This window comes from Symphalangus syndactylus, chromosome 19, assembly GCF_028878055.3.
Source record: "Symphalangus syndactylus isolate Jambi chromosome 19, NHGRI_mSymSyn1-v2.1_pri, whole genome shotgun sequence".
Lineage (NCBI taxonomy): Eukaryota > Metazoa > Chordata > Mammalia > Primates > Hylobatidae > Symphalangus > Symphalangus syndactylus.
In genome coordinates, this window is record NC_072434.2 from 70807057 (window position 1) to 70821583 (window position 14527).

The 14527-nt window shown below is 37.8% G+C and overlaps 1 protein-coding gene across 9 annotated transcripts in view; it reads right to left on the minus strand.

The window, feature by feature from the left end:
- LIN9 (lin-9 DREAM MuvB core complex component) overlaps positions 1 to 14527 on the minus strand; it is a 91113-nt gene that overhangs the window by 39765 nt on the left and 36821 nt on the right. For 8 of the 9 annotated variants that reach the window (XM_055234096.1, XM_055234093.2, XM_055234095.2 and 5 more), the window contains 3 exons: positions 9319 to 9452; positions 7612 to 7731; positions 6936 to 7037 (listed from right to left, as the gene is read on the minus strand). In XM_055234096.1, the coding sequence (XP_055090071.1) occupies positions 6936 to 7037; positions 7612 to 7731; positions 9319 to 9452 (356 nt within the window). The remainder of the gene's footprint in view (positions 1 to 6935; positions 7038 to 7611; positions 7732 to 9318; positions 9453 to 14527) is intronic. The other variant, XM_055234094.2, reaches the window with a different exon arrangement.

The window sequence follows — 14527 nt, forward strand, 5'->3', positions numbered from 1 at the left end:
AATGGGTGCAGGAAATCAACATGGCACATGGATACATATGTAACAAACCTGCACATTGTGCACATGTACCCTAAAACCCTAAAGTATAATAAAAAAAAAAATTTATGTGCTTAATAACAGAACATCAAAACATGAGGCAAAATGATTATGGACAAATAGATCAATCCACCATTATAGTTGGAGATTTTGATACCCCTCTATCAGAAATGAACAGATCCAATGGGCAGAAAATCAGCAAGGACATAAACTCAACAATACTATCAATTAACTGGATATAATTGGTATCTATAGACTACTTCATCCAACAACCGCAGAATATACTTTCTACTCAAGGTCGTACGGAAAATTCATGAAGATCTCATTCTGGGCCACAAAACATACCTTAACAAAATTAAAAGAATAGAAATCATACAATGTATGCTCTTACACCACAATGAACTTTACTAGAAATCAATAACAAAGAAAGCTATAAAATCTGAAGATATGTCTAAATAATACATGAGTCAAAAAAGCAATCTAAAAGAAGAAATGAAAAAATATTCTGAACTAGATAAAAATAAAAAGACAACTTGTCAAAATTTGTGTGATGCAGCCAAAGCAGTGCTTAGTGGGAAACTTGTAGTATCAAATGCATATATTAGTAAAGAAGACCTAAAATCAGTAATTTAAGCTTCCACTTTAGGAAACTAAAAAAAAAAAAAAAATAGCAAATTAAATACAAAGTAAGCAGAATAATATAAACTAGAGCAGAAATCAATAAAATTGGAAACAGGAAATTAATAGAAAAAAATCAACAAAACCAAAAGCTGGTTCTTTAAAAAGATCAATGATACCGATAAGCCTCTAGCTAGGCTAAGAAAAAAGAGAGAGGACATAAATTATTAATTTCAGAAATGAAAAAGGGGCATCACTACAGATCCTATGGACTTTAAAAAGATAAACTCCTTGAAATTTCTAAAACTCACACAAGAAAAAAATGGAAGGCTCTGAATAGGCTTATATCTATTAAATAAATTGACTCAATAATTAACCTTCCAAAACAGATAGCATCAGGCCCAGATGGGTTCACTAAGGAATTCTACTAAACATTTGAGGAAGAAATTATACCCAACCTCTGTTATGTTTTAGAGGATAGAAGCAGAGGAAATACTTCCTAACTCATTCTCCAAGGTTAGCATTACCTTAATACCAAAATCTGACAAAGACACTGTGAAAGAAAACTATAAGCCAGGCACAATGGAATGTACTCATAGTCCTAGCTACTGGGAGGCTGAAGTGGGAGGATCACTTGAACCCAGGAGTCTGCGCCCAGCCTGGGCAACATAGATCCCCTGTCCAAACATGAAAAGAAAAAAACTATAGATCAGTATCTCTCACAAACACAGATGCAAAAATCCTCAATAAAATATTAGCAAATTGAATCCAATGATGTATAAAAGGATTTAAGATCACAGCCAAGTGAGTGTTTTTTTTTTTTTTTTTTTTTTTGAGACAGAGTCTTGCTCTGTCACCCACGCTGGAATGCAGTGGCGTGAAATCTGCTCACTGCAAGCTCCGCCTCCCAGGTTCACGCCAGTCTCCTGTCTCGGCCTTCCAAGTAACTGGGACCACAGGCGCCCACCACCACGCCTGGCTAATTTTTTTGTATTTTTAGTAGAGACGGGGTTTCACCATGTTAGCCAGGATGGTCTCTATCTCCTGACCTCGTGATCCACCTGCCTCAGCCTCCCAAAGTGCTGGGATTACAGGCGTGAGCCACTGCGCCCAGCCCCAAGTGAGATTTACCTGAAGTATGCAAGGCTGATTCAATGTTTGAAAATTAATTAATATAATCCATCACATCAATAGGCTAAAGAAGAAAAATATGATCAGATTGATAGAGGCAAAGTATTTGACAAAATTCAACACTCATTCATGATAAAAACTCTCAGTAAACTAGGAATAGACAATGTCCCCAGCCTGATAAAAAAAAAAATCTACAAAAAAACCCCATGTCTAATATCATACTTAATGGTGAGAAACTAGAAGTTTTCCCACCAAGATCAGGAACAAGGCAACGATGTCCTCTCTTATCACTCTTTTCAACATCATACTGGAAGTCCTAGCTAATGCAATAAGACAAGAAAGAGAAATAAAAGGTAGAATTGGGAAGGAAAAAAAACAACTATCTGTTTTAAGCAGGTGACATGACCATCTACGTAGACAATCTGAAAGAATTGACAAAAAAAAAAAAATCCCTGGAACTAGTAAGTGACTACAGCAAAGTTGCAGGATACAAAGTTAACATACAAAAGTCAATTGCTTTGTCAAACAATAAACAATTATGATGTGAGATTAAAAACACAGTATCATTTACCTTAACACCCTCCAAAATGGAATACTTAAGTATAAATCCAACAAATATGTACAAGACCTATGTGAGCAAAACTCTGATGAAAGAAATCAAAGAACTAAATAAATAAGAGATATTTCATGTTCATGGATAAGAAGACACAACACTGCCAAGATACCAGTTCTTCTCAACTAGATCTATAAATTCAATGCAATATAAGTCAAAATCCCAGCAAGTCGTTTTATGGATATTGACAAAATGATTCTAAAGTCTATATTGAAAGGCAAAAGATCTACTATAGCCAACACAATATTGAAGTAGAAGAACAAAGTTGAAGGACTGACACTAGTCAACTTCAAAACATACTATAAACCTACAGTAATCAAGACAGTGTGGTAGTGGCAAAGAATAAAATAAAATAGATCAATGGAACAGAATAGAGAGCCCAGAAATAAATCCACATAGTCAATTATCTTCAACAAATGGGCAAAGGCAGTTGCCCAACAAATGGGCAACAATGGAGAAAAGTCAGTCTTCAACAAATGGTGCTGCAACAACTGGACATCCACAAACAAACAAACAAAAAATGAATCTAGACAAAAACCTTACACCTTTCACAAAGGGAATCACAAACATAGATGTAAAATCCAAAACTGTAAAACTCCTAGAAACACAGGAAAAAAAATCTAGATGACTTTGGTTTTGTGACAACACTTTAGATATGACACCAAAGGCATGATCCATGTAAGAATGAAATGATGAGCTGAACTTCACTAACATTAAAAACTTCTGTTTGGTTAAAGACATTGTAAAGAGAATGAAAAGACAAGCCACAGACTGGGAGAAAATATTTGTAAAATATACATCTGATAAGGAACTGCTTTCCAAAATATACAAAGAACTCTTAAAACCCGATAATAAGAAAACAAACAACTGGATTAAAAAATGAGCCAAAGACCTTAACAGACACCTCACCAAAGAAGATATACAGGTGGCAGATAAGCATATGAAAAGATGCTCAATGAGGAAATGTATATGTCATCAGGGAAATGCAAATTTAAATAATAAGATACCACAATAAACCTATTAGAATGGCCAAAATCCAGAACACTGACAACACCAAATGCTGACGAGGATATGGAGCAACAGGAAATCCCATTCACTGCTGCTGGGAATGCAAAATGGTACAGCCACTTTAGAACACAGCTTGTCAGTTTCTTATATAACTAAAGCATACTCTTACCATATGATCCAGCAATTACACTCCTTGGTATTTACCCAAAGGAGCTGAAAACTTACAGCTACACAAAAACCTGCACACAGATGTTTATGGCACCTTTATTCATAATTGCCAAAATTTGAAAGCAACCAAGATGTCTTTCAGTTTGTCAATGAGTAAATTAAACTGCAGTACATCCCGACAATGTAATATTATTCAATGCTAAAAAGAAATGAGCTATCAAGCCACAAAAAGACATGAAAGAAACTTAAATGTATACTAGTAACTGAAAGAAACCAATATAAAAAGGCTATATACTGTATGACTTCAAATATATGACAGCCTGCAAAAAATAAAACTATGGAAACAGTAAAAAGATCAGTGATTTCCAGGGGCTCAGGGGAAGAGATAAAAAGGTGAAACACAGAAGATTTTTAGGGCAGCAAAACTACTCTATATGATACATAATGGTGGATACATGATATTATACACTTGTCAAAACTCTTAAAATGTTCCACATCCTTAAATACATTAATGTGAACTATGGTCTTTAGGTGAAATGATGTGTTAATGAAAGTTCACTGACTGGGCCGGGCGCGGTGGCTCACGCTTGTAATCCCAGCACTTTGGGAGGCCGAGGCGGGCGGATCATGAGGTCAGGAGATCGAGACCACGGTGAAACCCCGTCTCTACTAAAAATACAAAAAAAAATTAGCCGGGCGTGGTGGCGGGTGCCTGTAGTCCCAGCTACTCGGAGAGGCTGAGGCAGGAGAATGGTGTGAACCCGGGAGGCGGAGCTTGCAGTGAGCCGAGATTGCACCACTGCACTCCAGCCTGGGCGACAGAGCGAGACTACATCTCAAAAAAAAAAATAAAAAGAAAGTTCACTGACTGTAACAAATGTACCATCTGGTGGGAGATAATAGGGGGAGGCTACACAGGTGTGGGGTCAGGAAGTATATGGGAAATATCCGTATCGTCTTCTCAATTTTGCTATGAACCTAAAACTGGTCTAAAAAAATAAAGTGTATTGAATTAAAAATCAAATATAACAAGGATCGATAAAAATATCACTATTTAGACATAGTGTAGTAATACTTAGCTTCTGGCTCCCTTTGCTTATTGATCTCTCTCAAACTCACACACACAACACCTGTTCAAATATAACATATTAGCTTTGTTTTTACTTCTACTATTTAAAAGAAAGAATTAAAAACAAGTGTCTTCTTTGTGAAAAGAATAAGTCTTTGCTCTTACCACATTTTCAATCTTTCATATAAAAATATCCATCTGCCTTGAGAAGCCAAAGGTATAAGAAATTTTGCCGGGCGCGGTGGCTCACGCCTGTAATCCCAGCACTTTGGGAGGCCGAGGCGGGCGGATCACGAGGTCAGGAGATCGAGACCATGGTGAAACCCCGTCTCTACTACAAATACAAAAAATTAGCTGGGCGCAGTGGCGGGCGCCTGTAGTCCCAGCTACTACTCGGGAGGCTGAGGCGGGAGAATGGCATGATCCCGGGAGGCGGAGCTTGTAGTGAGCCGAGATTGCGCCACTGCACTCCAGCCTGGGCGACAGAGCGAGACTCCGTCTCAAAAAAAAAAAAAAAAAAAAAAAAAGAAATTTTATATTGCAAGGATAACTAACAATATATCATTGGCTGGGCATGGTGACTCAAGCCTGTAATCTTAGCATTTTGGAAAGCCAAGGTGGGAGGATCACTTGAGCCCAGGAGTTCGAGACCAGCCTAGGTAACATAGACCCCATCTCTACAAAACTAATAAAAAATATATTAGCTGGGAGTGGTGGTACATGCCTGCAGTCTCAGCTACTTGGGAGGCTGAGGTGGGAGGACTGCCTGAGACTGGAGGTTAAGGCTGCAGTGAGCCATAATGGCACCACTGTACTCCAGCCTGGACAACAGAGCGAGATTTTGTCTCAAAAAAAATAAATAAATAGACCAGGCGCAGTGGCTCATGCCTGTAATCCCAGCACTTTGGGAGGCCGAGGGCGGATCACGTGAGGTCAGGAGTTCAAGACCAGCCTGGCCAACATGGTGAAACCCCGTTTCTACTAAAAATACAAAAAATTAGCTGGGTGTGGTGGCGTGCGCCTGTAATCCCAGCTACTTGGGAGGCTGAGGTGATTCCACTGGAACCCGGGAGGTAGAGGCTACAGTGAGCTGAGATCGTGCCACCGCACTCCAGCCTGGGAGGCAGAGTGAGACTCTGTCTCAAATTAAATAAATAAATAAATAAATATTAAATTAAAAAATGTGATTGAGGAACACAGAATGCTATATACAGACATACAACTGACAAGACTTTTCCTCAAAATAACATCAACTGCAAAAGAACACTGTGAATATTTTCATGGATTATGTTATAAACATTTTTATTTATAAAGATCGTATCGGCCAGGTGCGGTAGCTCATGCCTGTAATCCCAGCACTTTGGGAGGCCAAGGTGGGAGGATCACTTGAAGTTAGGAATTGGAGACCAGCCTGGCCAGCACAGTGAAACCCCATCTCTATTAAAATTACAAAAAAAATTAGCTGGGCATAGTGGTGCATGCCTGTAATCCCAGCTACTCAGGAGGCTGAAGCAGGAGAAAAGCTTGAATCCGGGAGGTGGAGGTTGCAGTGAGCCAAGATTGACCCACTGCACTCCAGCCTGGGCAACAGAGCAAGACTCAGTCTCAAAATGAATAAATAAATAAATAAATGAAAATAAAGATCATATCTATCCCAAGCCAAAGTAGTTTTCATTTTCCAAAAAGGAAATGAAACATTATTAGACTATGATTCAAACTAAAAAATTTATTTAATCTAATTTTCAAACTCACTACATTTTTAAGAGTCCAGCTATAAGGAAAATTTTCCGATATAATACTTCTACACTTACTTCAGTTTAGGCTTAGATTTCTTAGTGTCTAATCACTAAGTACTTAGCAAGTGAATACCTGTTTCTAGTGTCTGAAAAGAATTAAAATTTCTTCTAACCATATAAGCTAGCCAGGACATCATAACTGTTGAACTGACTGATGATGGCAGAATATGCTGAGGTTACTAAATAAAAGCCTTCATAGTTACCCAAGTTATTAACAGCCAAACATTCAGAATTTCACAGAACATATGCAAGAATGTTTGAGCCCTTAAAATAGCAGAATAATAAGAACTCAGATACAAGACAAAGCTCAAGAAGAAAGATCTTTAAGTCTTTTTTGGTTTTTATAACTTTTACTTTCAGGCTTTGTTGGAAATAGCAGCTCTTAAAACCTACACGGTGATAAACCTACATGGCCCTAGAAAAATTTTCAACTTTAATAACATAAAAGGCATTGAGTTTTTAAACAAACAGCCAAGATATTCAGAACAATTCTTACCACTTGGATAAGAAATTCTACTGGAAAACCACCTAATGTTTCAGTGTCAGAGCCAGAAATTTTACTTCTCCACGGCGACTGTCCTAATAAAGGATCATTATCCTATGGGAATAAAAAGGAATTATTTAATCATTGACTATTCAGAGGAAGTATCTTATTTTTTTTATTTTTATCTTTTTTTTAGACAGAGTCTCGCTCTGTTGCCATGTGTGATCTCGGCTCACTGCAATCTCCGACTCCCGGGTTCAAGCAATTCTCCTGCCTCAGGAGCAGCTGGGATTACAGGCGCGCGCCACCACGCCCAGCTAATTTTTGTATTTTTAGCAGAGACGGCGTTTCACCATGTTGGTCAGGCTGGTCTCGAACTCCTGACCTCGTGATCCGCCTGCCTCGGCCTCCCAAAGTGCTGGGATTACAGGCGTGAGCCACTGTGCCCAGCCAGGAAGTATCTTATTTTTAGAAAAAGAGAAAATTCTGTTATAATTAATATTATATTAAAATCCAATAAAAAGGAAAATATTTCTGGAGATGAAGCAACTATTTATTTTATTTAATATTTTCAATTCAAAATAGTGTGCATACTTTGAAGTTGTTGTAATAGATGTGTATTTCTTAAGAACCTAGTTCACCTTCATAATAATCAATTAAATTATTGATATTTCTAAAATATACTTACTATAATTGGTGACTGGAGAGGAGGAGTATAATGTAACCGTGGTGGGGTCATAAAAAATCGAGAAGGCCGCTGTTTTTGTCCAAAGGCAGCAATTGGCATTGTCTCATGAGGTTCATTACTCTGAGAAAACAGAATAATTCACAAAACTTAAAGAAATTTACCAATCATTTAAGCTTTATAATCATTGTATTTCAGCTTGAGATATATATTCATGCATATTCTATGATTCATATAGAATTTATTACTTATATATTTAATTATTTATAGAGTAGCATATTAGTCTATACAGATCAAAGGCTAGAACTTAAAACAGAGTATGAAAACTTTGCCACCAAAAGGATGAACTTCCAGAATAAAAAAAGAAATAAAAAAAAGGGGGGTCAAAATAGTTCAGAGAATCAAAGATTAATATTAAAGTTTTCTATGGCCACCTTTGGTTATCTGCATTTAGACTGTCTGAATATACCCTACAATTAAAAATCAACTCTTATTTAGCCAGGGAGAAATATTTGGGTGATCTCATAAAAACAGTTAAATTAATGAAACAGAGAAGCAATTTACTTTTTTTTTGTTTGAGACCGAGTTTCACTCTTGTTGACCAAACTGGAGTGCAATGGCGCGATCTCGGCTCACTGCAGCCTCCATCTCCCAGGTTCAAGCGATTCTCCTACCTCAGCCTCCCAAGTAGCTGGGATTACAGGTGCGTGCCACCACGCCCGGCTAACTTTTTGTATTTTTAGTAGAAACAGGGTTTCACCACGTTAGCCAGGCTGGTCTCAAACTCCTGACCTCAGGTGATCCACCTGCCTCGGCTTGCCAAAGTGCTGGGATTATAGGCGTGAGCAACTACACCCAGCCAATTTACTTTTTTTGAAAGGAGAGTTTAAAGCTTTCATCCTTTAATGTAAAAACTTAAGAGTAATGTACTCTGTTCTACATTTAGTTCTAATTTTCTTTCTCTCCTATTGCGGAGAGATATCAAGCAATATTGTATTTCTGCACTAAGGAGATACATATATATATATTTCTTTTAGGAAATATATTTACAAAGACATACATACATGTATGTATGTATGTATGTATGTATGTATGTATGTATATTCTAGGCAGAGGTTGCAGTGAGCCGAGATCACACCACTGCACTCCAGCCTGGGCGACAGAGCAAGACTCCGTCTCAAAAAAAAAAAAAAAAAAGATCTCAATCCTAGTCTCAGCCTAATCGGAAACCAGATCTAGAGCCTTGAATAAATTACGCAATTGTACTTATGTCTAAGTTTCATCATGCAAAAGCAAAGGTAATTAACACCCACCCTGCATACCTCTGAAGATAAAACAGGAGAACAAATAAGTACAAGATGTTACTTCATACTTTAAAAACAATTTTGCAAGAGGACTATACTTTAACCTAACAGCTGCAATGAAAATGTTATGTAGCTTCTTCTCCAAGGTTAGTCAGGACTCATCAGTTTGGTTATACTAAAGTGCTGTGTCGTTAAGGTCCAACAGAGAAATTCTAGTTCCTGGAAAATGGAAGACTTAAGTATAGATCCGAACCAGGTATCCAGCAGATAGGGCTGGGGTCCCCTAAGGATCTCTTCCTCTGTGAGCCAAAGTCTTGATTCTATCATAAAATACGATTTCCAAAAAAACTCTATATAACACATTTAACAGGCATAAAACACAAATGTATTATGAAATACTACTTACGAGAACTTCATAGTCAGGGATGGTATGGGTTCCAAGCCCTGTCCTATCAAAAGTTACTCTGTAAGTAGCATTAAGAGTATCCACAGCATCTATTTGTCCAGTGAATAAACCATCATGAACACCACGTAATCGTGCTGAGAAAAGAACAAAGGCATTATGATGTGTGGGAGATACAAAGAATAGTCAAATATAAAACTGTTCCAAGCATGTAATTTAAATCATAGTACAGTATTTTGTCTATCAGAGTTTCAAAACAAGCACACACTTTATTTTTGGCTTAGAGAAACAACAAAGATTTTTTGAAACAAAAACCAAAACTATAAATGATGATCCCTAATTTCATATATGAATAAAATTATATTACTCCCAAATTAAGAGAAAAATATTTTAAATCATTTAACTGCAAAAAAACAAAAGAACTTTGGTCATTGTACTCATGAGTGAAGCACCAGGAGTAGTTCAATTTAAAAAAAAAGACAAAGATGTTGTGTAGAAAATAATTAAAGAAGTTAATACTGCAGGCCTGACGCTGCTATACTTAGGAAAACCTCCTTGCAAGGTTGGCCTTTGTCTGGTATCCAGGAACTTGGATTTTGGAAGTGTTCCCACTGTTCCCTAATTAATAATGGTGGTTTACTGTGTCTAGATTGTGCAAATGATGTGGTTAATGCTGGACACCTGCTTTCCCTCTGGAAGACTGGAATTTTAGTATGTACTAGGCAAAAGATGCCTACATACTCAGCCCCCAGTAGAAACTCTGGTCACTGAGTCTCTAATGAGCTTCCCTGGTAGACAACACTTATAAGCATTGTGACAACTTGTTTCTGGGGGAATTAAAAGTCTTGCATGTCTCTATTGGGAGAGGACTTTTGAAAACTTGCACATGGTTTCCTCTGGATTTTGCCCCAGGCACCTTATTCTTTTGCCAGTTTTGTTTTGTGTCCTTCACTGTAACAAATCTTACCCATGAGTACATGTGCTGAGTACTCTGAGTCTTTCTAGTGAATCACCAAAACTAGTAGTCTTGGAACTGATGACACAGATGAACTCTGTGTCACTATTATTTAAGTCCAGCCTAAAATAACATCAGAGAAATCCAAACAAACATCCAGCATGAGTATAAAATTTAAGAACAACAGCATTGATGGCTTTAAACTGGGCAAAGTAATACATTTCATACTAACCAAAAAGTATAATACACAACATTTTAATAGAACACAGAAATACACAATGCAAGACTGTTTAAAATAAAAGGATCAATTGATAAAAACACAACTGTAGAGGACTAAAATCTCTCTCAGTTTCTGACAGATCCTGGAAATGGATCAAATGCAGAAAACAAGAAACGTTTATTGTTGAAGTGCTAGAGCTTCAGGTTAGGGCAGGGGACTCAGTGGCCTTTTTGCACGAGGTTATTCACACACCCACTACTACCATCAAAGTGGTTGATGAGAATGGTTTTATTAGTTCAGGGTTGGTCACGAAAACCAGCCAGAATTTTGGTTGGTCATGAAAGACAGCCAGGAATTTAACAGGGAGATCCTGGAAACTAGAGAGCCAAAAAAGGGCAGAAATAAGCTCTCTACCATCCCTGGCTAACTGGGTTACTATGCAAATGGACGGGGAAGATCCAAGAATCTGGCAAAAAGTAAAAGCTAAGGATGACTTGAAAACTAGCAGCAACTTTGTATATACATTCCCCAACTCACATATAAATCAATGTGAGGCTTTTCCCGATCAAGATGTTTGAGCATAACCTCTGTTCAAATCATTAGGTGACCACTAAATTATTATTATTATTTTGAGATGGGAGTCTCGCTCTGTTGCCCAGGATGGAATGCAGTGGGACCATCTCAGCTCACTGCAACCTCTGCCTCCCGGGTTCAAGTGATTTTCCTGCCTCAGCTTCCTGAGTAGCTGGGATTACTAGTGCCTGCCACCACACCCAGCTAATTTTTTTTTGTATTTTTAGTAGAGACAGGGTTTCACATGCTGGCCAGACTGGTCACAAACTCCTGACATCAGGTGATCTGCCCACCTCAGACTCCCAAAGTGTTGGGATTACAGGCATGAGCCATCGCACCCAGCCCTGACCACTAAATTATATGCAGACACAGGCAACTCTTTGGAAACCAAGTTTAATAATAATAATAATAATAATAATAATAATAATAATAATAAATATAAGAATAAAAAAATGAAGCAGAGACATCAGTATTTGCATAGCCAAGTTATTAAAGCAAATCCAACAACTCTCCAAAAAATTAGAATACATAGTTGCTACAATATATTATCTGAAATATCAAGTTTTCCACCAAAAATTACTAGACATGTAAAGAAGTAGGAAAGCATGGCTCTTAATCAAGAAAAGTACAATAAGAAATTGACAGAGATAATATATTTAGCAAAGACTTAAAAAAGCAGCTGTTATAAATATGTTCAAAGAATTAATGGAGGCTGGGTGCAGTGGCTCACTTTGGGAGGCCCAAGAGGGTGGATCGCTGGAGCTCAGGAGTTCAAGACCAGTCTGTGCAACATGGTGAAACTCTATCTCTACAAAAACATACAAAAAAATTAGCCAGGCATGGTGGCATGTGCCTGTAGTCCCTGGAGGCTGAGGTGGGAGGACTGCTTGAGCCCAAGAGGTAGAGATTGCAGTGAGCCAAGATAGTAGCACTGCACTCCAGCCTGGAAGACACAGCAAGACTCTGTCTCAAAAAAAAAAAAAAGTTTGTGTATGTACGTACTTTTTTCCTATTTTCTTCATTTCTATTTTTTGAAAAATTTATTTGATAAATAAAATCTTTTTTATTTCTTTTCCATTTACTTCTTTAGATAACCTACAGAAAATCCCAGATAACCTGGAATTATTGTTCATTTTACGAAGATTACTTTTAGGATAGTTCAGATTCTTACAATTTCCTAACAAATCAATGATTTTAATATCTTTCTTAACACTCTCATTTCTCCAGGGGTAAACAACTGTGGCTTAAGTATCACGTCTCAAACAACTTTCTATATACTATAGCTAAAGTATCATGTCTAGACATTTTTCCAAACTTCTCTACTATTCAAATTTTCCATTACTTTGAATACCCAGTGCATCTGTCAAAACTCTTGTGCTTCTAACTCTGTATATGACAATCACAAAGTCCAGTCACTTTTTACCTGCCAGATTCTTTGTTCCTACAGCAAGATCCCTAATAGAGTGACGTTTTTATTCTGTTTGCTCTTGTTTTTGAGGAATAATCTACTACTCTTTGTTTACTAAAATATTTTCTAAAGAAGGAATATGTTAAATTCTATTGTGGTCAGAGAAATTCTCTGTATGATTTCAATCTTTCAAAATTTATTGACTTTTTTTAATGGGCCAGTATATGGTATATGTTGATAAACAAGCCATTTGCATATGTAAATAATATATATTCTGCAGTTGAGTGTACTGTTCCAAAAATATTATTTAGCTCAAGATGATTGATAGTGTTGTTGAGATCCTCTATATGTGTATTGACATTTTTTGGCTTCTTCTACCTATTAATTACTGGAAGTGAGGTGTTAAAATCTACAACTATGATTGTGGATTTGTCTATTTCTTTCTTTAGTTATCTCAACAGTTGCTTTCATGTATTTTGAAGCTCTATTGTTAGGTATATAGTAATATACATACATAATATTAGGATTGGTATATCTTTCTGAACTGGCCATTTTTATCATTATGAAATACTTCTCTCTGACAATACTGTCTTGATACCTATTTTTCTCTAATGTTAAAATAGCCACTTTAGCTTTCTTACAGTTACTATTTGCACTGCATATCTTTTTCATCTTTTTGCTTTCAACCTGTCTAAGATTTTATATTTAAGTATAACTCTTGAAGACAGCATATAGATGAGTCTTACTTTTTTTTAATCTGGTCTCATAATCTTAACTTTTTTTTTTTTTTTTTGAGACAGAACCTCACTGTCGCATAGACTAGAGTGCAGAGTGCAGAGTGCAGTGGGTGCGATCTTGGCTCGCTGCAACTTCTGCCTCCCAGGTTCAAGTGATTCTCCTGCCTCAGCCTCCTGAGTAGCTGGGATTACAGGCGCGTGCCACCATGCCCGGCTAGTTTTGTATTTTTAGTGGAGATGCGGTTTCACCATGTTGGACAGGCTGGTCTCGAACTCCTGACCTCAAGTGATCTGCCTGCCTCGGCCTCCCAAAGTGCTGGGAATACAGGCGTGAGCCATCACGCCCAGCCAATCATTACTTTTTAATTGAAGTGGCTTTTTATTTTTTATTTTTTTTTTGAGATAGAGTCTAGCTGTGTCACCCAAACTGGAGTGCAGTGGCATGATCATAGCTCACTGTAGCCTTGAACTCCTGTGCTCAAGCGATCCTCTCATCTCAGCCTCCTGAGTAGCTGGGACTACAGGTGCCCACTACCATGCTTGACCTTTTTTTTTTATTTTTTTATTTTTTTATTTTTGTAGAGACAGAGTTACACTATGTTGGGAAAAAGCTGAGGCAGGGCTTGCATGTCTGACATAACGTCCCCTGGAATGTGTCTAGACTTGCTGGCTCCTTGCTTCTAGCCCTCCTAGGCTCCTAGATTGATTGTATTCCCATCATCTCAAGTAGCAGAACATGTTCTATATAAATGCTAAGCCGTCACAGCTGTAGATCATGCGCCTACCTTTTTGACCCCCACATTCTCACCACCTGTTTCTTTGTTGGATTACCAATAAATAGCGTGGGGTCCCAGAGCTTGGGGCCTTCACAGCCTCCACAATTGCGATGGGCCCCTGGTCCCACTTTCTTTCTCAAACTTTTTCTCAATCCTTTGATTCAGCTGGACTTCATCACCCCCACAACCTGGTGTTGGGTCTGATCACCCCAACACACTATGTAGCCCAGGCTAGTCTCAAACTCCTGGGCTTAAGTGATCCTCCTGCCTTGGCCTCCCCAAAGTGCTGGGATTACAGGTGTGAGCCAGTGTGCTTGGCAGAAGTGTTTATAGTTCATTGGCATTTAATATAACAATAGGATGGCCAGACTTAAGTTTACCACCTTGCTATTTTCTATTTATCCCATTTGGGTTTTTTGTTGTTGTTCCCTGTCCCTTCCTTGGTGCCATCTTTTTTTTTTTAATTAGATAATTTTTTTTTTTTTGAGACAAGGTCTCACTCTGTCCAGGCTGGAGTGCTGTGGTATAATCACTGCTCACTGC